General features: G+C 41.1%; 2 protein-coding genes across 3 annotated transcripts; one reads left to right on the top strand and one right to left on the bottom strand.

Moving 5' to 3' along the window:
• The first annotated feature begins 1,689 nt into the window (after nt 1-1,689).
• On the top strand, nt 1,690-6,178 carry si:busm1-57f23.1 (uncharacterized protein LOC368621 homolog). Its single transcript, XM_068574890.1, has 5 exons — nt 1,690-1,808; nt 2,024-2,158; nt 5,347-5,498; nt 5,587-5,688; nt 5,933-6,178. Exons 2-5 carry the CDS (start codon nt 2,071-2,073, stop codon nt 6,026-6,028), a joined length of 438 nt encoding a protein of 145 aa, XP_068430991.1. The 5' UTR covers nt 1,690-1,808; nt 2,024-2,070; the 3' UTR covers nt 6,029-6,178.
• Nucleotides 6,179-11,007: 4,829 nt separating this feature from the next.
• rassf6 (Ras association domain family member 6) lies at nt 11,008-19,896 on the bottom strand. Of its 2 annotated transcripts, none has more exons than XM_068574501.1 (11): nt 19,807-19,896; nt 16,142-16,209; nt 14,689-14,767; nt 14,296-14,456; nt 13,955-14,049; nt 13,493-13,692; nt 13,207-13,308; nt 12,826-12,877; nt 12,576-12,694; nt 11,787-11,884; nt 11,008-11,380 (listed from the first exon to the last, which is right to left on the bottom strand). In XM_068574501.1, exons 2-11 carry the CDS (start codon nt 16,198-16,200, stop codon nt 11,305-11,307), a joined length of 1,041 nt encoding a protein of 346 aa, XP_068430602.1. In that variant the 5' UTR covers nt 16,201-16,209; nt 19,807-19,896; the 3' UTR covers nt 11,008-11,304. The 2 variants fall into 2 exon arrangements, with proteins under 2 accessions (XP_068430602.1, XP_068430601.1); XM_068574500.1 differs by lacking the exon at nt 19,807-19,896 and adding an exon at nt 16,379-16,566.
• Between the last annotated feature and the right edge of the window lie 3,792 nt (nt 19,897-23,688).

The following is a 23,688-nucleotide window of genomic DNA, read 5'->3' as shown; positions in this document are numbered from 1 at the left end:
CCCCCTGCTGGGCGGTCTGCCGCATCACACGCAGGAGGCCAAACCCTGGCAAACGCACCAGGTCAGTACTGATGTTGTTTTCGATCTATTTGAAACGGATGAATCTGAACGTCAGCAGGTTAACAAGCCGGACCTGGAATCTCTTTTATTACCCAGTCAGTGTTTCATAAAACTCTGTTGATAGGTCTGGATCCTGCCAACCAGCAGACAAACACAGAATGATTCATAAGGCTAACAATGGCCACATTCAAGAGTTGAAAACCAAGAGCTGGGAGAGTGGAAAGTTTCATGAAATGAAATGAAAAACTACTGTGGCTTTTATATATAAAAGTGGGTAATGAGTGCTTCTACCTCATTTAGCCAATACAACATCACAGTGTCTTGCTGCTCTCATCAGGGCTCAAATGGACCAAATATACACTGCCTGACCCGCACAAAACCAGTGACAGACAAAGCGGGTGAAAGAAGTGGATCATCAAAGCAAAGACCTATATTGCTGCCTATTTATTACATTTTGGTCTTTTTTAATCAACAGTTACAGAAGAGAGTTGACGGGACACACGGTTTGTCAGTTTACCGTACAGGTCTTCTGCCCTCGGGTGGCCCAAACAATACAGATTCTATTATAATGTGTCCCTTTTCTATACACTGGGATACAATCAGAATATTTTAATTGAATTGCTTTTCATTGCTGTTTTGCCGTCTACAAGTTCCGTGTTTTGGCCATGGCCATCATGGTTTCTGGACGTCGCCATCTATTTTTTTTGAAAGGGTGGAGCTTTGTACAACCAAAAGCTAAAAAATACATTTCCAGGCAACCGAAATGGTTAAAACTTTCATGAACTGGAAACACTGTGAAAGGGTTAAACTTATAATACAAAAACTCATACTAACAACTGTCAATCACACAGTATAAAGCATCTACTGCTTTATGGTCTATTTGAATCAAAATAAACCATCATGTACTAAATGAACATCATGCTGTCTTGAACAAGACTTGAAACTAGAGATTGAGACATAAACTCATGTTTACAATGTTTATTGAGGGATTAAATCAAGAGACATGTAGACTCATTTGGCATCGACTTCTATACAGTCTGACTTATTTTGTCAGCCACATCTGAGGACATTGCAGCTCATTAATTCCACTCTTGCTGACACTCGTGCATTTATTCACCGCCGTCAGAATAGCTTAAAGCCTTTATCACATGATAACAAATGTACTGGTCCCAACTGCTGGTGCACTTTAGAAATAACGCGGCTCTGCTGTGAGGCGCGCTCCAGTTTGCCCAGTGACTCACTGCTAGTTTGAGTCAGATCTCCCACAGAAGTGCCTCGTGCATACAGACTCACATTCACACATAGACACACTGCGCCGCTGGCGGGCCACAGCCCCCCCCCCCCCCCCACACACACACACACACACACACACACACACACACACGTGAATGCAAACATACAAAGAGCACAGAGACACACACAATGGCACACGTCTGATACCCGACCCCACTTTTCGCGCACGCACGCACGCACACACACTCGCGCGCGCGCGCGCGCGCGCACAAAAACACACGCACACACTAAAGCCGCTGATGGTTGTTAAATCCCTGCATGACGTCATTGCCAGGCAGCAGGGGGTGTGGTCTGCACTGGTTCGTTAACATGCCAGAGCTTAAATGCTGAACAGCCCCTGCCATTCCCTGACGACACCCTCCCCTCCTTCTCTCTCCCTCACTGGCATTATTTCTCTCAGTCTGGCTCACCGTCGCTAGAGCAAGTCCTGTTTTGTTTAATTAAACATCAGAAAGGTAAATAGTTGTAGCCTTTTCCATATCTATCAATTTCAGTTTCATGTAATCGTTTTTAATAAATAACCATCTTTAACGTCAGCCTCTTTTTTTGCTCGTTGCACTGTTTTCTCTGTGGACTGCGCTGCGGGACGTCTGCGAGTCGACTTGGCAAGTGGTTCTGCTCATCTGACGCCTTGTTTTTTTTTGTTCTTTTGTTGGTATCCGTTCTCCAGTCCTCCCCCTGTGAAGATTCCAGTTTGGTGGTGGTCGATTCGTGAAGATGGCGATCCCGTTGGCAGTGGTGATATGTCTGTCAGCCATCCAGCTGTGTTTGGGAGATCAGCCCGTGGAGGAAGTCATGCCAACAAGTATGTGCTGATATGAATAAGAAGGGGGAGTAAGGGGAGTTACAGAAAGAATATTATGAGATAGAGAATAAAGCTTGATTTTACTTCAGAAAGTGTGAATACAATTGATACACAAGCCTTTACATAAAATAACAATACATAGACTCAAGGCAACTTTCTTTTCTCAAAACAAATTTGATTAGATTATAGGCATATTTAAAGCTCTATTGTCTGTAACTACTTATACTTTCCTGATGGCAGTATCCTGCTTTTTACACTTCATATGTACATCTATATTCTTGTGATTCAGACATATTGGTGACCTTCATTTATTAATGTTAATGTGTCAATCACCCATTGAGATAAACATTTTGAAAATGTTCTTTGTTGTGCTTAATTCAAATTGTGGGGACAGTTCTAAAAGTAAAATAAATCATTTATTGAAAAAATCAAATCGGCCAAATTCTGCAAAAAGGAAATATAACCAGGAGTCATTGAGGTACTTTACAGTTCGAGAAGAGTGAATAATAACGCAACAAACAAAAACAACGTTGTACTCTGTGCACACAGTTGAATAGCTCGAGTGGCAGGATAGTGCAGCTACTCTATACAAGTCCCGACCAGCAATGTGAAAACCAGCCGAACAAAACATTTGTACACTGTTTATTTGACTTTGGCTATTTGTCATTTCTAATACAAACTTTCAAATATAAGTGATGATTTAACTCTTATGTGGGATGATTGCCTCGGCTATTAAAGGCATTTAGCCGTTAATAATTTTCAACAATTAAAAAGAAAATTGTGGAAATACACAGTGTGTACCTGCGCAACACAAAACACAGTAACTTGTGCGCTCATGTGCCCGGCCTGTAAACAATGACTCCACTGCTGTGTGGTTGGGTACAGTGAGTCAGAGAGGCCTGGCTTAGACAGCAGTCAGAGAAAGTCATCATCGGTCCGATAATATTTAACTTGGCAGAATGGAGTTTGGTTTGGGAGTGTAGTGAAAAATAATCCATCGTGGCCACTCAGTACTAATTCACCAGATTTGTTCAACATCATGGCTTTGGTTCTCGATATGTTTTTTTTTTTTTTTTAGCAGAGAGACATTCTGGTTTGCTCAGATTTGTACTTATACTTATACCTATATCGTAATGCTCATCGTGATAAAACATTAACTATTTTGTATTATTATTTACACATCTATATCTATATGTATATATCTATCTATATATCTATCTATCTATATATATATATTATTATGTACAGCAGACGCCACATTGTTGACAACAAATAGACTGCAAGGCGTAATGAACTGTGTGCTTGAAAGGGTGGGGCTGGAACTTGCAGCAAGATAGATGGCAGCAGGAACAGGAATGCCATCATAACATAACATGATGGCACACGATATCCGTGTGCTCACAGTGGTGATGCTAAAATGTTCACACTTAGCAGGTATAATATTCATTACGTACACCATCTTAGTTTATCATGTTAGCAGTTTGCCTTTGCTAATCAGCACTAAATTATATTGAAATGTTAAACTAGGTAAAATATGGGAGAATCATTCAAATTGTAACAATTCTGCCCGAGGCTCATATAAATATCGGTACCAACTTAAATAGCTATCTATACAACAGTTGTTGAGAAATCTACAACTTCCTAGTTGAGCCAGATAAAATATCAGGGGACCACCAAAGTCGGATACACTGTCTGTGAAACATTGATGTCTGTAAAACATGTTTGGCCAACCCATCTATTACTGTAGATTGAGACATTTCACTTTGTCAGGGAAAACTTTGAACCTGCCTTTGGTGGGAAATCCTGACCCAAAGTTTCCAAACTCTGTGGGATTTCGTCAAAATGTTGTCAAGATATTTCATAAAAAAACTGAAATGTCAGGCTCATGAAGAAAGAGTCAAGGGATCAGTGAAATCAGTGGATTCATCCTGTGTTGTAATGTAATGTTGATCCATCCGATAGCTGATGAAATATATCAGTCTGGATCGACCACCGATATTGTCACACCTACACCGACTATTAGTGCGGCTAACTACAATTAAAAAAAAAAAAACATCATGATTTTGATTGCGTGGGCCACCCAAGGTGCAGAAGCTGCAACTGCTAAATCTAAGTCCCCCTTCTCTTCCCTTGAGAAAACCTGCTTTATATTCTTGGCCTGATGATGAAGGCTTAGTTTGGCAGAGTAGTGTGAACGGTTTGGCAGTGTAAAATTGGCTGAATCCAGCATTGAGTTGTCTTAACATTTCCAAGCCCTTGACTGATGTTCTGGACTGAAACTGCAACATTTTCAAGATGAAGGAATGAAAAAAAAAAAAACAATGGGACCACATGAAAACATATCATTGACTGATTGTGCCAGAGTGCATTTGTATGGGTGGGCTTTTTTATGTTTATGAATATACATAACACATTCTCATTCCCAACTTGTCAAATAGTGACGCTTGGTTAGTGGCCATGAGCTCAAACTCTGACACGTAAGGGAACCCTCGTGTCAGTTTTGGACATGTCACTGAGGGCTTGTCATACAAACTTGACTAACGACTCACGTGACTACAAACGTAACTAGTGACTCACGTGACTACAAACGTGACCAGCGACTCACGTGACTACCCTGTGACTAGAGACTCAGTGACTACCGAGTGACTAGCGATTGACTTGACTACCTAGTAATTTGCAACCCAGGTACCGAGTGACTAATGACTCACGTGACTACCAAGTGACTAGCAACTCACATGTCTACCGAATGACTAGCGACTGATGTGACTGAAGATGACTGACATAAAAAATAAAGCAACAAATACTTGGTTTTCGACCTGACACAAAAAGCGGTCACATAGGTAAAAGTCCTGCACTTTGTTTCATCCAGATATGGACTTTCTATAATAATAATAATAATAATAATAATAATAATACATTTAGATTGGAAACCCTGGTGGTATGTTGCATACAGACACTAGAGGGTTCCTCCATGTGTTTGTGTTGGTATCAGACGCTAAGGGGCATGACCGAGTGTCGGTAATTGACGAGTTGTAAGTGAGAAAGTGCATTTCAGTGCATTGTGCTATGCCACTCTCGTAGTCTATTATATTATCAAGAACATAGAGGTCCCTTGATTAGTTGTCCCATCAAGGGCAATGTGATTGTGTGACGTTCACCTTGTGTGTCTGTGTTGAATATCTTCATAGAAAAGGTCCCTCTCCTGGGAGGCTGGTTTGAAAAGAGTGTCGAGTCAGCTGAGATTCAGGAGGCGACCCAATATGCTGTGAATATGCACAACACTCACTCCAAGAGCAAGAAGCTGTTCAAGCTGGTCTCCATCACCGCTGCTGAGGCACAGGTTCGTTTCATTTTTAAAACACAAAGCAAGTAACACACCATGTCACTGCCATGTAATGGTTGTGCTCCCTGTCCACTCCTCGTGTTAGGTCACCAACAAGATCAACTTTAAAATTGATGCAGTCCTGGGAAAAACCAAGTGTCTGAAGAGTGAAAACCATGACCTGAACAGCTGCAGTCCTGAGAAAAAGGTACATTTTGTTTCATTTGTGCAATTGTATGTGTGCACAAAGTTACATGCAACGCAACAATGATTCTTTTTCACGCATTTTTTAAGATTACGTGACGGTGACTGTACTCGTTGCACTCAATATTTATATTTATGCTGTTCTGTCTTGTATTATTTCAAAATACGAAGACAGATTATTACATAATGTCTTTTACAGTCAGGTTTTGGAGAGTTCCCAATTCCTATTGTTGTTTCCCTCTCTGTAGCATCTGAAGTGCCATTTCGAGGTGACGTTCAACCCCCGCAACAACAAACATGAGCTCCAGTCTTCCAAGTGCAGGAAAATTGTGAAAAAGGTTTAACTTTTGAAACAACTTCACTTTTTGTAATTTGGCTGATGGGATTAAAAAAGAATTTACGGCTAATTTTCAGTGCTGTATGTGTGCTTTGGTACATGGACAATTTATCACCATGACAGAACACGGTCTTAATAAAATAAGTTTGCAAAATAACTGACTTTTTCACTATGATGTGGGATTCTTTGTGTGTGTGCCTTGATATATACTTTTTGTTTTTGTATACTGTGAAAGACTACACTTGATATGATATAAATGATGAATAAAATTGACGGCTTTAAAATTGGTTTGCGTTAGCGCTGTTAATAACGCGCTAATAATCCGCTAATATGACAGCACTAATAAAAATAAAGGCTTATTTTTCAATGCCATTCTACAGTAAATGTGCTGTATTCTCGCTTCACACCTTGGTGCTAATATGTCAAATAACACAAGGTAAAACATACACTGACATAAAAATAACAAATAAACTAAACTAGCACACATTCAGGTACTGATTGGCACGGATAGAAACATTATGAGTAAATCAAGCGTACATTTATTTGCCTCAATAATTCTAAACTGTAAGGCTGCTTGGTGTTCACACCTAAAACCAGAAGATGCAGTTTCCAGACATAAAGACCAGTTGTGCAATAAAATGAGTGAAGACCTGTGATAAGAAACAGTCTATTACCTTCCTCACTTGGTTGCACCTGCAGAGACAAAGCAGTAAAAAAAAATAGAAGTCTTTGACTTTTCATATATGCCCTGGCGTGTGTGTTTTGTTGAGCTATACACTCTAATTTGCTGTTTTATGTCAACTTGGTTTGTAGAGACCAATATCCCAACTCTTGTTTAATTTGCTTATCTTGTGGTCTGTTTTCCGTCCAATGTCTTATGTCTTTTTCCTATTGTTAATTGTTTTATCGTAGAAACCACAAAAAAACACCCTGCAATAAGTAGATTTTTGGGAAATGTTGAATTGTAAATCCCTAGTTTTTGGCATATGAAGCCATAAATGGCTATTCAGCATTTAGTTTCCTCTTAAAATAGGTGAGAATGAGTTGAGGTCATTGTTTTTATTGAGCTCACGACTCTGAAAGCTTGGAACCATGTGCAACTCGTCAAGATTCAAGTCTAATAAGTACAGAGATGATGCATTTCTTTGGGAATTGTTTTGTGCTGAAAGGCCCAGCAGCTGGGGAGGACAGCCGAGAAAAGACTCTGGATCGTCTTCCTCACATCGGAGATCTCTCAGATTGCCTCAACGGTCTTGCGGTCTTGCGGTCTTGCTTTTTAAACAACCGGAAAAGGGGGAGGAAGAGCAAACAGGCCTACTGTAAAGGCCCATATGTTGACTCCTTAACAAACATTTTAATGAGAGGTTGAGCTCCAACTGGAAACTCCCTGTTTCAGGTGGCAGCCAGACGAGTCTTTGCAGGCGTAAGATACAAAAATCCATACAGGAAATGTATGTACATGTATGTACTCATACATATACGCGTGACTTATTTCTAAAGAATAAAATACATGCATTAGATCTACAGGAACAAGCCCATCTTCTTTGCTGAAGGAGGACCCTGCTAAAGAATCTCTAAAGTCATTTGTCTGACGTTTTGACACAGTAACAAAAGACCTTATCTGTCCACTGTGAACACACAAAGCCACGGTTAAACACTATCAGCGTGAGTTGATGAGCTCTCCAGATGACCTGGAATAATTCATTTCATAAATCTAGTTGCAGAAAATGCAAACCATAGCAAGTTAAACAGTCCCACTGAGCCAGAGCAGGTGACTTTTCATCTTCTTCTTCAAAGCCCTGTTGGTAAAGATACATGTAATTATGTTATCTGGTATTTCAGTACAAGTGAACATGAATGGACCAGCATGGAGACAACAAGTCTTTTGAGACAGGGCTCAGACCAACATCTGTGGATCTTCTCCACAGCAACCACACGGTAAAGCCCCGCCCTACCACACACTCTCTAGTTCTCAAAAGAGAACCATAGTTGAGGCTCCTTGGCAAACATTGCATGGAAACTCTATCCTTTTAATAGAACAACCAGTTACCATTTATTCTCGTTGGGTTGTTCATCATGTCAGAGGAAAATTAGTCTCAGTGCCGGGTAATGGGAGGCTGTCTGGTGGGCTGGCAATCACTTAGAAAGTCTTCGCCACTAAAAAGCCCGGCACCAGTGCTCACTCTACACCAAACCATTATTTAACTATTACAACGACGTGTGTTTTCCACTAGTAAGCAGTTTCCTCTTTCACACACACACACACACACACACACACACACACACACACACACACACACACACACACACACACACACACACACACACACACACACTTTCTTGTAAGGCTGCCCCATTTGGTCGAATGGAAATAGTTTAGATGTCACACTCAGCCTGATGTATTCGGTGTTTAATTGGTATCAACGTTTGGCTGCAGGGAGAGTTAGAGCATCTTGGTGAGGCTTGGATTGTAAATGTTTATCTCAGGGACAAACCAATTTGGGTCGAATGAGCTCGGTGAGTTGGCCATCGTTATTCTGGTTTACGGACGTCGCCATCTTGTTTTTTTCCATGACGGCATTTTGGCTTAATGCAAACAAAAGAGGGTGTAAATAAGTACAATCAAACCCTGAGTCAGACCATTTTTAGGTGAATAAAACGGTTACAATGCACTTCATGGGCTGAAAACACACTGTGAAAGGGTTAAAGTTCTAAGATAAAAAACAACGCCGTGGTAGCAACCTGTCCATCACTAGGTAGTTCCGCACTAAAGCATACCCTGCTTTGTGGTGTGCTCTAAATGGACCATAAATTACTCAGTGAACATCATGCTGTATTGACTTGAAACTAAAGATTGTTTATTGAGGGAATACATCAAGAGAGAAGTAGATTCATTTTCTCATAGACTTCTATAGAATCAGACTTCTTTATGCAGTCAGAGGACTTGCCAACTGAAGTTAAAGGCCCTTTGGCGTTGGCTTCACTCCTTAGAAACGGAGGTTGCCACGTGGGAGCCAGTAAGCAGGTGGGAATGGAAAGTTGTGAAGACACGAGAGGCAGCTCGTGGACAGAGAGAGGGCGGCGGATTTGAAGATGGCTGGAGGAAGGGATGGAGACAAAATCATGTACATCTTCAAGGATAACAGAAGAAATATCAAGACTCATTTGCAGTATGGTCTTTGAAGACTTTCTAAGTGAAACATTTGACATATTTATTTAATTACCATTCTATTTATGTTGGTGCAAAAGGGAAACTGATTCCAAGTTCTTGGCACCACAGAATGGATGGAGTACACATGTTGGCTGTCTTTATTTAAAACTGTGTAAATCAATACATACAATGGTATGAAAAAGTTTGGGCACCCCTGATCATTTTACAGAAAGTGTGCAATAATTACTTAAACAAAAGTAGGCAGGTGTATAAATTTGGGCACCCCAACAGAAAAATTACATCAATATTTAGTAGATCCTCCTTTTGCAGAAATAACAGCCTCTAAACGCTTCCTGAAGCTTCCAATGAGGGTCTGGATTCTGGTTGAAGGTATTTTTGACGATTCTTCTTCACAAAACATCTCTAGTTCAGTCAGGTTTGATGACAGGTTTTCAATGATATTCAGGTCTGGGGACTGAGATGGCCATTCCACAACGTTGTACTTGTTTCTCTGCATGAATACTCAGGTAGAATTTGAGCGGTGTTTAGGGTCGTTATCTTGTTGAAGTATCCAGCCCCGGCGCAACTTCAACTTTGTCGCTAATTCTTGAACATTGTTTGCAACAATCTGCTGATACTGACTGGAATCCATGCGACCTTCACCTTTAACAGGATGGCCAGTACCTGCACTGGCTACACAGCCCCACAGCATGATACAACACCACCACATGTTACTGTGGGCAGCAAGTGTTTCTCTTGGAACGCTGTGTTCTTCTTCCGCTGTGCATACCGCCCCTTGTTTTGTCCAAATAACTGACATTTAGTTTCATCAGTCCACAGCACCTTATTCCAAAATGAAGCTGGCTTTTTCAAATGTGCTTGAGCGTACCTTAAGCGACTCTTTTTGTGGCATGGGCGCAGAAAAGGCTTCTGCCGCATTACTCTCCCATACAGCATCTCCTTGTGCAAAGTGCGCTGAATAGTTGAACGATGCACAGTGACACCATCTGCAGCAAGATCCTGTTGTAGGTCTTTGGAGCTGGTCTGTGGGTTGAGTTTGACTGTTCTCACCATCCTTCGCCTTTGCTTATCTGAGATTTCTCTTGGCCTGCCACTACGGGCCTTAACTAGAACTGTACCTGTGGTCTTCCATTTCCTCATTATGTTCCTCACAGTGGAAACTGACAGCCGAAATCTCTGAGCTAGCTTCTTGTATCCTTCCCCTAAACCATGATGTTGAACAATCTTTGTTTTCAGGTCATTTGACAGTTGTTTTGAGGCTCCCATGTTGCCAGTCTTCAGAGAAGATGCAAAGAGGAGAACAACTTGCAACTGGCCACCTTAAATATTCTCATGATGGGCTTCACTTGTGTATGTAGGTCAAGGGTCAATGAGCTTACCAAACAAATTTTGTGTTCAAATAATTAGTGCTAAAGGTATTTAAATCAATAAAACAACAAGGGTGCCCAAATTTGTGCACCTGCCTACTTTTGTTTAAGTAATTATTGCACACTTTCTGTAAATCCTATAAACTTCATTTCACTTCTTAAATATCACTGTGTTTGTCTGCTATATGATATATTTAATTGCAATTGCTGTTCCGAAAACCAACGATACATAAAGGAAAATCTTGAAAATGATCAGGGGTGCCCAAACTTTTTCATATCACTGTATATGTGTGCATGTCTATATATATATATATATATATATATATATATATATATATATATATATATATATATATATATATATATATATATTCTGATTATAATTAATTTATATACATACACCTAAGACAGAAAGTAGAACACATAAGAGGTCATACTGGTCCCACAACTTGTATTTATTAACACACAACAGTGATTTACAGTTATTTACAACAGCATCTCACATGAATATCTTGTACTTATTTTACAGATTAAAAAAAAGAAATCACATGATGAATAAAAATGACATAAGTGATCCAGTTTGTAAGACTTGAAACAGAGCCATGTATACTGTCAGTATGTCAGGTATAGGTGCCGGTAGCACCTTTTGTTTCACACCCAAACATCTTTCAACTTGTTCCTGCAGTGAAAGGCGGATCAGACAGCGACTCGTTGGTCCTTAAAGTGGTGCTGTGATGATGAACGTCAGACACTGGTCTCAATGTGAGGGGACATCTTACGGGTCAGTATGTGGGATAGGAGTATATGCTGCTGGCGGTACCTGCCACACACACACACACACACACACACACACACACACACACACACACACACACACACACACACAATATCATGAGCAAGCTTCAAATCCATAAAAGATCATTTAATGTAAAAAAATGGCGCCATCGCCTGTTATGGAAGCGCTACTACAAGGATGTTGTCTTCAAACGCTTTCAGATGAATGTGTAGTCTCCATCTATGACATGCAAAAGTAGGTTGTGTAGTGAAGTGAGTGGCTAGTTGTTGCTCGAATAAAAATATGTTGTTGTTTCATGCTGTGCGTTTGATGACTTCACTATCTTTATTTCTTTAAGACCCAATGGATGTCCACTCTGACAATCAATTCTTACGAAAGCAAGCGTCATCAATTAAGGCAGGGTTTGAGTGCATACAAGTTATGGACTGACTTGCTCATAACTGTTTGGATCACTCTGTTCTCCTCCTCGCGCAGTTTCAGAAGAACCTGTTCCAGGATGGGAAGCTCCAAGTTCAGGTACTGGGCTACCTGAGAGGAGAGGAGAGAGCAGCAGAATGGAGGTAATTTATCTGAAAGTTATCTGTATTCGGTTTCTTGGCAAGCTGCACACAGACTAATATCTAAAAAATAATCATTTCAAGCCAGAGGGATGTCTGTATTTGCGTTATTTTGAAATTTCAGCATCCAGCTATGGACAGGTCAATGGACGCTTTGTCAAGTGCCCCTTTGGCGTAAAACCATTCGTTTCATTATCAGATGACGCGCAGAGAAACTGCTCAGGGTTGGATAACACAGTGTGGGAGAAAATAAAAAACACACAGGAAGGAAGGAAGCAGGGAGGAGACAAACAAATACAAGTGTGACGTTCGAGAGCCGTGTTCGTGTTCCAAAACTGTTGTTGAGTTGTTAAGAAGTTACGTGTTTTCAGTTGTCATTGTGTATTTTAAGTTGCAGAATCTTCTGTTTTATTGTTAATCTCGCTGCTGACATGACTTTCACAATCCTTGTTCCAGACGCGAGCAAAAGCAAAAGGCGCTATAACCGTTACTTCCAAGTGGATTTACACAGCAGCTTGAATACTTTTAATGACTCTAAACAGCTGCTAAATACTAACCCCCCTCCAACCCCCTCCCCCCTGCAGTGGGTTTTGATAAGCCCTTATCGTTTTGGTCTAGCCTCTATACGTCAGCCCCTCGGGAGGCGGGGCTCAGACACTCACATCGATGCTGACTTCCTCTGCGTCCATGTCTATCAGAAAGATTTTCATGATGTCATCGGAGGGCCCCTGAAGTATGCGCTCCCACAGGGGCTGGTCTCTGTCACTGAGCTTCCTCCTTTCTGGGCGACACACGGACACGCAGCATCAGCAATAGCGACACACGGACACGCAGCATCAGCAATAGCGATCGTTGTCTGAGAACAGCGTTTCATTTACAACGTGAAAAAGAATTCAAACAGAGAAGCCGTACCTCCGCTCTGGTGAACACAGTACAAAGCAAACTCCTGGGGATCGTTCTCTATCTGTAGGAAGAAAATGAAGGACAAGTATTTAAATGAGTGTCGTTAATCCGTGTTTAAAAAACACAATGCATTATTATGTTATTTTTTTAGCTAAAAGATTACATTAATACATTACTTGCATTTCAAGTTTTTTTTGACTGGTTACACAACCATAAGGAAATGGTTCAAGTTTGTCTTGACAAGAGCCTCTCATCAATATCATACATACAAGGTTTAAGTATAATGAGAGAGTCAGTTTGAGTCACTTCAAACTAGATTTTTAAGGTAATATACTGCTTCAGTCAAAAATGACCTTAGGTGCAGTTCGAAGACCGTGCACAAGCGCTAACCTTGAACTTTTTGAGCAGCTGTTCGATGACCTGGTTTGTGGTCATCCTGCTAGAGATGCGGACTTTAGTTGGAGTGTCAAAGGATGGCGTGAAGATCGAAGTCTGCGGGAGACGACGTGAGAAAGTTAGCGCCAGCGCCCGAGCTACAACACAAGAATAAGCTAGCTAGCGCACGCCGCGGGTCCCTCCGTTTACTGAAAGTCCGTCTTAGCGCTGCAAAGAGACTACTTTGATACTTTATGTATTTATTTAAAGTTCACTTATATGGCATTTCAAAGAAACCTACCTTATAGTTATAGAAATGTCCATTGATGGAAAAGCGATGCTGTCTTTCTTTCTCCCGCTGCGCGGCCGACTTCCCCCCGCCTTTCCTCCTCTTGACCAATGAGGCGTCACTCATGCAGCGAAACAGGTTGGACTCCGCCTCCAGCTCGGAGTCCTTCTTCCTCGCAGGGCGCAGCGTGGTTGACTCATAAACAGCCTTGCCTTTTGGAGTGCAAATGTGTCATATTCAACATTTGTTGCAAATACATTTAAAAAAATTTAAAAAACTCACTGGACACTCATAAAGTATGATGCATTATTACGGATTAGAGGAAAGTGACCAGTAAACTCAAGCCTACATTGTAACGCAGGACTTGTGTGTTTTAACAACTGTGACATTGTTACTGGAGTGAAAGAAGTGATGCTTCTAACGCTATAATGACATTGTTGCATTGTGGGATGTGGGAGGACAAATAAAAGCCACCTGGCAACGATTTGGTGACTACTGTGTCCTGCGGCGTCTCAGCCATCTCGTCAATCTGGTGAAGGTCATTGTATTCCCCCCAACGTGACATGCCTCTGCAGAGACACACAGGGAGAGGGACTTGTTGGCTGAACATGACTTTGTCATGTAAAGACGTCTGAAAAGCTAAAGCAAAATGGAACCTGCTCTCTTTGAAAACTCAATGGACCACCGCTCCTAGTCAGCGTGGAATGTAAAGGCCCATTATATTTGCGTGCTCTTCTGACTCCGGTCAAACATAGCTGACAGTAACATAATGTTGAGAATGACAAGCGTTTCTTTTTGGCTCATGCCAATGATACCTCTTGTCCCCGATGGGGCTGACTGGACTGATGGGGCTCGGTGAGACCAGGGGGGCGAAGGGTTGCGTCTGTTTGTCGTCCTGTATTCTCAACCTGATGGGTCTGCGCACTCCCCAGGAGATGTTCAGGAAGCCCTCCACCACCACCTCGCCATCGCCACCCTGTTACAGAGACAGACCCACAGACACATGCATGGCGTGTAGTTACAGTCATACATAAAATTAACACACATTTAAAAAAGAAAAATACGTAAACGCTAATAAATCAAGAGAAATATGATGCCTATCGACCTTCTCTCGTGGTCGACCTCCATGATTTAAAAAAAAACAAGAGGAAATATGAATTCTGTGCAACAGCAACATATAATGTCTGAAACATAGTTATATAACACACCTGAGAGTAACTGAGGTGCAGTTGAGTGTGGTCCTTCAGAAAGCAGTTGTAGGTGTTCAGCAGGGAGAGAAACTCTGCTCTGAAATGAATGCAACGCACAGAAACATAAATAACACTGATATCCACTGTACACGGAGATGATACATTTCATAGTTTATATACACACTGTTTAACGTGTACTAGATCATCACTGTCAAATCTAAACGTGACCACACTGTCATATCCACCAACCTCTGCACCATTGCAATGTGGTCTTACTGTTGTATATATATATATATACAACAGTAAGAGTAAGTATATATATATATATATATATATATATATATATATATATATATATATATATATATATATATATATATATATATATATATATATATATATATATATATATATATTTATATATATAGAGAGAGAGAGAGACTTGGACTTCAAAGACTTGAGGTATATACAGTATATTACTTCTTAGATATAGTTATGTTGTGTTTAAAGTAGACCAGATATTTATACATTGCACTTTCATTACAAGCAAAAGAGTACTTGACTTATTAAATGTATATATGTATATTTTGATTTGTCTCAAATCTATTATGGTTGTAATAAATGTTTTATTATTTCATGCATACTCTCTGGTCTGCTTAGAATCCAACTATATCTAAAAAGGAACTCACAACATCATTCCTTTACCCTTTACATTATTTATCTATAGATATTTAATCAATAGCTATCTAAAAAAAACATTCCACATAAAGTATATATCCATATTTTGAAACTAAAAATGGATATAGGTATTAATCAGAGTAATATGGTAACTATGGCTCATATTTATTGACATAATCACAAGATATTTCTTCAACAACAGTGGGAATACAACCTTGTGGTATAATTGCACTGCACTTAACACGTCACCTCTACCGCTCAAACAGAGCTCACGAGGCCTCGCCTGAAGGCCCAAGTCCAGTTTCACTGTGACACTGTGCATGTGTGTGTGTGTGTGTGTGTGTGTGTGTGTGTGTGTGTGCGCGTGTGTTTGTGTGTGTGTGTGTGTGTGTGTGTGTGTGTGTGTGTGTGTGTGTGCGCGCAGCAGAATGGCGACTTGAGTCCTGAACTCACAAGTCCCAACGCTGCACAGTAGTCAAATGTTTATGGCAGACAAATGTCTGTGTTTGTGCACTTAGAGCAACAAAAAAAACAGAATCATATGTATGCATGTGTATACTTGTATGTGTGTATATGTGGATGTGTGTATACACACACCCATGGACCATGGACAATAAAGAGGATTCTAAGTCTGACTAAACACCGCCATGACACGTCACAGAGCAGCAACCTCACAAGAGTGCTGTTTTTGTACATTCATTTTTCTTTTCTTTCTACATGTAACATGTACCTACGTATATGACTTTACCTAACATATATTTACATACAGAAAAACTCAAAGAAAGCCTCCCACCTGGTCAGTGTCCTCCCGTCCCCTGCCTGGACTACTGGGAGAAGAGCTGCTCCGTTCATCTCTGGTCACTGCAGAGAGGGCGAGGGAGGGGGGGGGGGGGGAGTGTAAATCTGGAGCTCGGCTCAGGAGAGGAACACGAGAGGCGGCCCACTCGTTGCCCGGTGCTTCCACCTGACACATGACATCATGAGCGAGGAGTCGCAATCAGGAATTTAAACAATATCATAAGAGTCTTACCTCTCTGACATGACAAATCAGAGCTCGCTTCTTAGTTTCTGCTTCTTATTTTCTGCTTCTTTGTCCCCGTCTTTCTTCTCTCTGGGCTTTAAATATCTATTTCCTTTTCTCTCTCTCTCTCTCTCTCTCTCTCTCTCTCTCTCTCTCTCTCTCTCTCTGAAGTTCCTGTGTTATATTTACCCCCTGTCTCTCTCTCTCTCTCTCTCTCTCTCTCTCTCTCTCTCTCTCTCTCTCTCTTTCTCTCTCTCTCTCTCTCTCTCTTTCTCTCTCTCTCTCTCTCTCTCTCTCTCTCTCTCTCTCTCTCTCTCTCTCTCTCTCTCTCTCTTTTGCTTCACTCTTTCACTTTCTTTTTTTTTCTCTGTCCTTTCTTTCTTTGTGTGCTGTCTCCAAGAGATTTAATAACAGTACTCCACCCAGTAACCAGTGATGACAGCGTAGAGCCAACCGTTTGTTTATTCTTCAGGCCTTTGAGCAGTGATTTCTTTTTTTTTTTGTTGAAGCATCCACGTGGCTTCTGTTTTTCCTTCATCTGAATTACTGTTAAAAGGAGTCTCTCTCTCTCTCTCTCTCTCTCTCTCTCTCTCTCTCTCTCTCTCTCTCTCTCTCTCTCTCTCTCTCTCTCTCTCTCTCTCTCTCTCTCTCTTTCTCTCTCTCTGTGTGTGTGTCTCAGCCTGTTCTCTGGCAAAGGAGAAATATCTCAGGTATTCAGCACTTGTCATACCAGCAGCTCCCGCCCCCTTCCCTGTTCATTCTGACAGACAACTCAGAGAGACAAATCAGCGAATGAAGAAAAAAGGCTTTGCGCACAAACTTCCCATTCAATTTCTATAAAATGTAAGAAAAATCTGAACATAATATGGATGAACTCTTTGAACATTTATGTTTCAAGTCAAGTATGCGAAACCTTTAAAAACAACATGTGTCCATGGTATAACATGTGATGTTACACTTCCTGTATTTATGAAAGTAATCACGTGTGAAATGTATTTGATCTCTGGTGTGTTTCACATTGGCTTCATCATTCACAACTGTTTTTATTCTAATTGATCATTTGAGTGAGAAAACTTCATTCTAACATGAATGCATTACAGTAGAAACAATTAGATGTTAACAGTGATGTACTTTACGGTAACACAGAAAAACATGTGCATGCAAGAAAAAGACAAAATAAGCTAGACTTTACCAAAACAAAAATTGGAGAAGGGTGTAAGTTTTATGAGATTGACCCCTTCCGTACTCGCTAGCCCCCCAAATGAATCTGTTATATGTTAATAGAACAGCTGTCAATATTATATGAAATGCAGAAGAGGAAGTGGATCCACAGATATCACTTGCTGGGTTGTGTACAGTGACTCACAGGTGCACGTCTGCATCTGAACAGATAGACAAAGGCCTGCTGGAGACACAGTTTGATGCACGTGCACAAACACAATATTTTAAATAGGGCTGGGCAAAGTTGAAAAAATTGAACCGATTAATCGCAGGATTTTTCAGCAATTAATCACATTTTGCGTCAAATTTGATAATGAAGTAAAAACTAGTGTATTGCACACTTTTATTTTAAAGTAATGTTATCAGAACTGTATAACAGGCACTCTCAGAGCAACAGCAAGTTAACATACGTACATATATAGTATATCAGTACACAACAAACCATATACATAATATGTTTTCTTCTTTTTCTGAACAGGTACCAGAAGAAACATTTGTACTTTATCAGGGAACAACATAAACAGTGTGTTGACTATTGTCCATATTCAGTTTGTTGATTACCTTAAAGATGTATGTTAAAGACCAGCACTTGATTTACTTTATACAAAAGCAATAAGTGCTTTTTATGTTTTCAGTTCAGTTCAGTTTTTCTTACTTAATGAGAAAAGTCCAGTCTGTGTTGGCTTGAACAAGTGCACTGAACATCTTCTGAGCATGCCTCCTCATATGTGGAAAGTTCTCCTCTTTGAGAGAAGAGTAGAGATCCAGAAGTGATTCTGACTTAAAGTGCTCTGTCATAGTGGATCAGACTGCGCGGTCAGGAGCTTTGATTTATTTTCAATCTGGACTAGCATGCGTTCCTGTGAGACTGACCGCCTGTGAGAGCTTTGGGAGGCGGAGCGGCTCACGGCAGCACCCGCTGCTCGCTGAGCACAGAAACTACATAGCAATCGCCTTAAAAGTAAAAGCAGTGTTGTTGTATTGCATTCATGGCGTGCATCTTATTTATTTATGTAGGCCGGACTGGGAAAACCGGAAGACGCCCAGGTCTGGAGAGACGCCGTCTGGAGTGATTCAAAGTGCAGCACCTGTGTGCGGCAGTGATATACAATACATCACAATACAAAAAAAGTGCAGTTAACGCATGGTCAAATAATTATCGCCATTAAAGGATAGCTGTGTTAACGCATTTTTACATAGACGTTTTTCACGAGTTAACTTGCCCAGCCCTAGTTTTAAAGTATCTTGTCAGTCGCAGAACGAGAAAAGTTGTTTTCAGTACGAGTCCTTGAAATGTTGTAAGCACTTCCCTAAGTGTCTTTCAAGCCTCAACACGTATTCACCGCTTGGAGCAAACACATCCAAACTGAGTGTGAGTTTTGTGAATCACATGCATGTCAAAACCGAAAGCCAACAATGGAGAAGAGCCATTGATGAGTGGTTGACGCTGCCAAGTCAACAATCTGTGAGGAGTTCATGAATTCACAGTGAGCTGTGAGGACTGCTGCTGCTGGAAAAACGAAGCCCGGAAACCGAAGGAGCTCACAAAACAAGACTATCAGGGATTTTTTCTTTCATTGTAAAACCATGCCTGCGGGATAAAAGCCGAGGTACACCGTGATGACACACTCAGTTACTCCCTATGTTGACTTCCTGTATGCCCTCCCGTCTCAGCCTCTCTTTCTGCACTCCTTCCTCCCTCGGTACCGTATTCTCGTGTGGGACATTTGCACCTTTTCACTCACATGCAGTTTTGACCTGAATATGCTGTCATGATATCCCTGTTGAAACTTGACCCTGCTTTAGGTTTCTGTTAATTTTACTTTGTGACACACGATTCACACAGGAAACACATCAGTGTCTTTTACCAAATTAAAGCACAGCGGCCATATCAAGTGAGTTGCAATAGTTTATCAGCATTAAGAAAAAGTCATGATTGAAAAACATCAATAGTTGTGGACCTAACTTTTGAGTGTTATGAATCTTCAATCGTGGCATTGATGCTCGTCTCTGACGGTTAGAGAGGCGGAAGCATTTTCCTGTTCACACAATACGGCAACCAACGAATAAACCAGTGATGCGTTCAGGTAAGTTCTGTATAAATGATTGTCGTTTTGAGCTAGAAGTAGTACCGGTTGGTTCCCATAAATCCAGGAAGAGGCTCTATTTAACAAGCTGAAGCATGAAATAATGATGTTACGTGTATTTGCCCATACCTGGCCTGGTCCTTCAATCGCCAAACAAATGAGGCTGGTTCACTCCATGTTTCAGGTGCCGTTTCAGGTGTGCGTGTGTGTGGGTGTGGGTGTGGGTGTGTGTGTGTGGGTGTGGGTGTGTGTGTTCATAAGTCCAGAGTGCAGTGCATGAGGGTTGGTGAGCTTGCACACTGCAGCGGCTAGTTAATCATTGTAGGACACGTTGAGACAGTGTTGAGAGGGAGGGGCTGACTGACACCAGATATGACTTGCTGCTGTGTGCGTGTGTGTATGTGTCTGTGTGTCTGTGTGTGTGTGTGTGTGTGTGTGTGTGTGTGTGTGTGTGGTGAGTGAGTGTGTGTGTGTGTGTGTGTGTGAGTGAGAGAGTGACTGAGAGAGAGAGAGAGAGAGAGAGAGAGAGAGAGAAAGAGAGAGAGAGAAAGCTACCCCATGGTTTGCTGTTTTAAGACTTGACCTGATCAAATCTGAATCACAATCAGCTCTATTTGCTTAGCACGCACGCACACACGCACACACGCACACACGCACACACGCACACACACACACACACACACACACACACACACACACACACACACACACACACACACACACACAGGATTTGACTGCAGTTTTAAGGCACTCTCAATTCAAAACAAGGACAACCAAGGATAGAAAATAAAGATAAACACTATTGTGTTTGTTCCAGTAAGAACCCTTTTCCTCCAGAGAACCATTTTTGGAAGAAATAGAAGCATCGGTGTCAAAAGGGAACGCCTACTATCCATCCCGCACATCCCCAAAAACTGTCATTGTGAACCAAGTTCGTAGGGTTGCACTGCACCACATTATCACCAGCCGTAGGGTTCTGGATAAAACCCTTGCAAAACAAATATGGCTGCTACAGATGAAACCCTTGGAGTATGAAAGGATAGAACACTTGGGTGGATTCTTGTCAGTAACCTCAGAGGGTGGAAAAGACTCTGGATAGAACCTCCAGAGAAGGTTCTGGGTAGAAAAAAATACTCCCTGGCCGGGTGTAGTGGGTACAGGGTTCTGTTTATAACCCTTTATGTGCAGTTCTAGGTGGAACCCTCTGAAAAGGTTCCTCCAAGAGGAAGAAGTACCCTAACGCCAATGACCGCCAAGGAACTATTTGCATTGTAAAATACATAGCCCTTTAATTCCTCACCTTAACCTTCAACCCTAACCCCTAATCCTATTTATTGTTTGAGTTGTGTGTAGATGTCGTACATGGGAATTATATAATAAATACATTTTTTTTATTTTTTTATTCATACCATGTATTTTTATTGATTTGTACCTTGTAGCCTGGTGTAAAAGGGTCGCCTATCTTAATACTTCAGGCTAATTGATAGTGATGAGTAGAAATTTATTTCAACTTAAATCATTAACACTACTTTTTTAGATATGTGATCGATGGTTCTCTGCTTCATGGCTTTGTTCACTTGCACCTACAGACTTATGACACATAATAATCCAAGTTAAGCAGCAGCAGTGACTGATTCATAACAGATTACCAAAGCTAACCGAGGTGGACATAGTGTGTTTGACATAGACATGCACTTTTTCATGACACAACACAATTGAAGAATTTATAGCAAATAATTTTGCAGAGCCCCTGGCAGAGTCAGACAGACCCAATATTGAGAAGCACATGCATGCATCAATATAGAGTAACTACACCAAGCAGGATTTATAGATCGGTGAAGTTTCCAAAGCCGATTGGCCTGGAACAATTTGCAGATAGCAATTTTGTGTATGCATGTGTGACAGGTCACTCATAAAATCTGAGATCACGACAGTAGGAAATGATAATATGAAGCAACAATGGTAATATGACACCTAGACCTCTATAGAACAGAGACCTCAGTTATCAAATATTTGCTTATTGAAGACGGCTTTCTGACAGTGGGTGGGCACCAATATAATAATAATAATAATAATAATAATAATAATAATAATAATAATGTATTATTAATCCAGGAGGGCTTCCTGAGGACCGACATCTAGTAAGTGGGTTAAATCAAACACTTCCACATCGTTAGATCGACACCAAGCACGGTGTGGCAAACATCACACAGATGTGGCAAGGAAAGCCGGTGTGTTTAAAGAGCAGTCTGACTCCTCTGTGCATGTAGAAGAAATACAGATTGACGAGATCTTCATCTCGATCGTGTCAATAATTTAGAAGTACAGAGTTTTTATTCCTGTCCCCATGAGAAGACATTTTGTGTGACTGGAGAAGAATGTACATCCGGGAACAAGGAATACGTGCTGGGCCCTTTACTATTCTTCTTCTACTTGCCACTTTGGGATGCAGTATTTACAAAGCATATCATGTTTATGCAGATCTCTCCAAGATCTACTAGGATTCAAGTAGCATCGTGTAACTGAGCAAACTAGCGGTCTTCGTCTCACGAAAGGTTAAAAACTCTCCGCGTCTGAACTTCTTCAGGTTCAAATCAAATAAATCAGAAGTCATCATCAGGAGTTCAGACTCTCATTCGGGGACCTGGTCTTAAACTCAGTCATCGTAAAATGTTGCTGTCATGTCCATTTCTGCCTTAATAACCCCTTATGAGCTACAGCCTGAGGTCCTCTGGCAGGTCTCTATTTATAAGTAAAGGTTAAAAAGCAGAGGAGGCGGGGCCTCATGGCCTCTCAACTCTGGCAGAGGAAGACCAGCCAACTGTTCATCTTCATTTGCTCCGAAAAAACAATTTTAGGAATGCATTTTTCTTAAACGGTTTGATCCTACATCATGGTTTCTAGGAAGAACCACCCTGAAGCAGCAGCTTTGAAAGATCTTAGTCCTGGTGTTATTAAGAATTCCAGAGTAAAAATTAAATGAGAGTTTTATGTGTGACTGTGCCCAAGAGTTCACGCTGTCTCAAGAGAAATCAGCTGTTTAGTTCAACCGTTAACAAGACACAACACATATCTCATTACTCATTATTTATTCGAGCTAAAAGCTCCTTGCCAACAGGAGATCCAGGATTTCTCTGTGCGGTGTCTCAAATGGAAGACAAAAACTCAGTTTACTGTTGGGATTCTGATTCAGGAGCAGTTTGTTTCAGTGTCAGCAGAGGGAGTCAGAGCATCAGCACACTGGATTCACTCGGCTGAGTCAGTGGTCAGGGCAAAGGAGTAGTTTACCAGATACCCTGGAGGACAGCACCACCTAGTGGAGAGCAGAACTGTCAACGAAGGAGCCGCTGACATACTGCAGCTGGTCTGCTTTATCTGGAAGCATGCATGCGTTAGTCAGTGTGTGTGTGTGTGTGTGTGTGTGTGTGTGTGTGTGCGTGTGTGTCTGTCTGTGTGTGTGTGTTGTTTTATCCAACGCATGAAGATGGAGGTAAGTGATTATCAAATACCTGATCGGGATTAAGATAAAGTGGCAAATAAAAGACAAACACGGGGCGAGCAACACAATCCTTCCTCTTTGTCACGTGACATGACAATGACACACACACATACTTACTTATACCCTAAAGAACAATGCGTAACCCGGGCTGCTCGAGGAGTACAATAGTCGACACCATCCAAAGCAACGCTGACGAGGAGCAAATGAACTGAAATGCCATTCCTTTCCTAAAATAAAACAGGACATACAGGGAACAGGTGGACACAAAAGCTGTGTGTGTGTGTGTGTGTGTGTGTGTGTGTGTCTTTATGTGTCAACATGTAACAGTAAATACATGTTCAGTAGCGAGTTGGAATAGGCAGGATGTTCTTTTCACAAATCATTTGTGTTGTTTATCTCATATACGTGTTGCATATCTATATTAAATTGCATAATAGGGACAGAAGAAGATACAGATATACTGTGTATGTACAGTATGCTGCTGACAATGTAATTTGTAGGTGTTAAAATAT

The sequence above is a fragment of the Clinocottus analis genome, unplaced genomic scaffold (genome assembly GCF_023055335.1).
Source record: "Clinocottus analis isolate CAN_PGR_092001 unplaced genomic scaffold, fCliAna1.0.p SCAF_13, whole genome shotgun sequence".
Classification (NCBI taxonomy): domain Eukaryota; kingdom Metazoa; phylum Chordata; class Actinopteri; order Perciformes; family Cottidae; genus Clinocottus; species Clinocottus analis.
The sequence above is the reverse complement of the archived record's forward strand: the minus strand, read 5'-3'. Positions and strand labels throughout refer to the sequence as shown.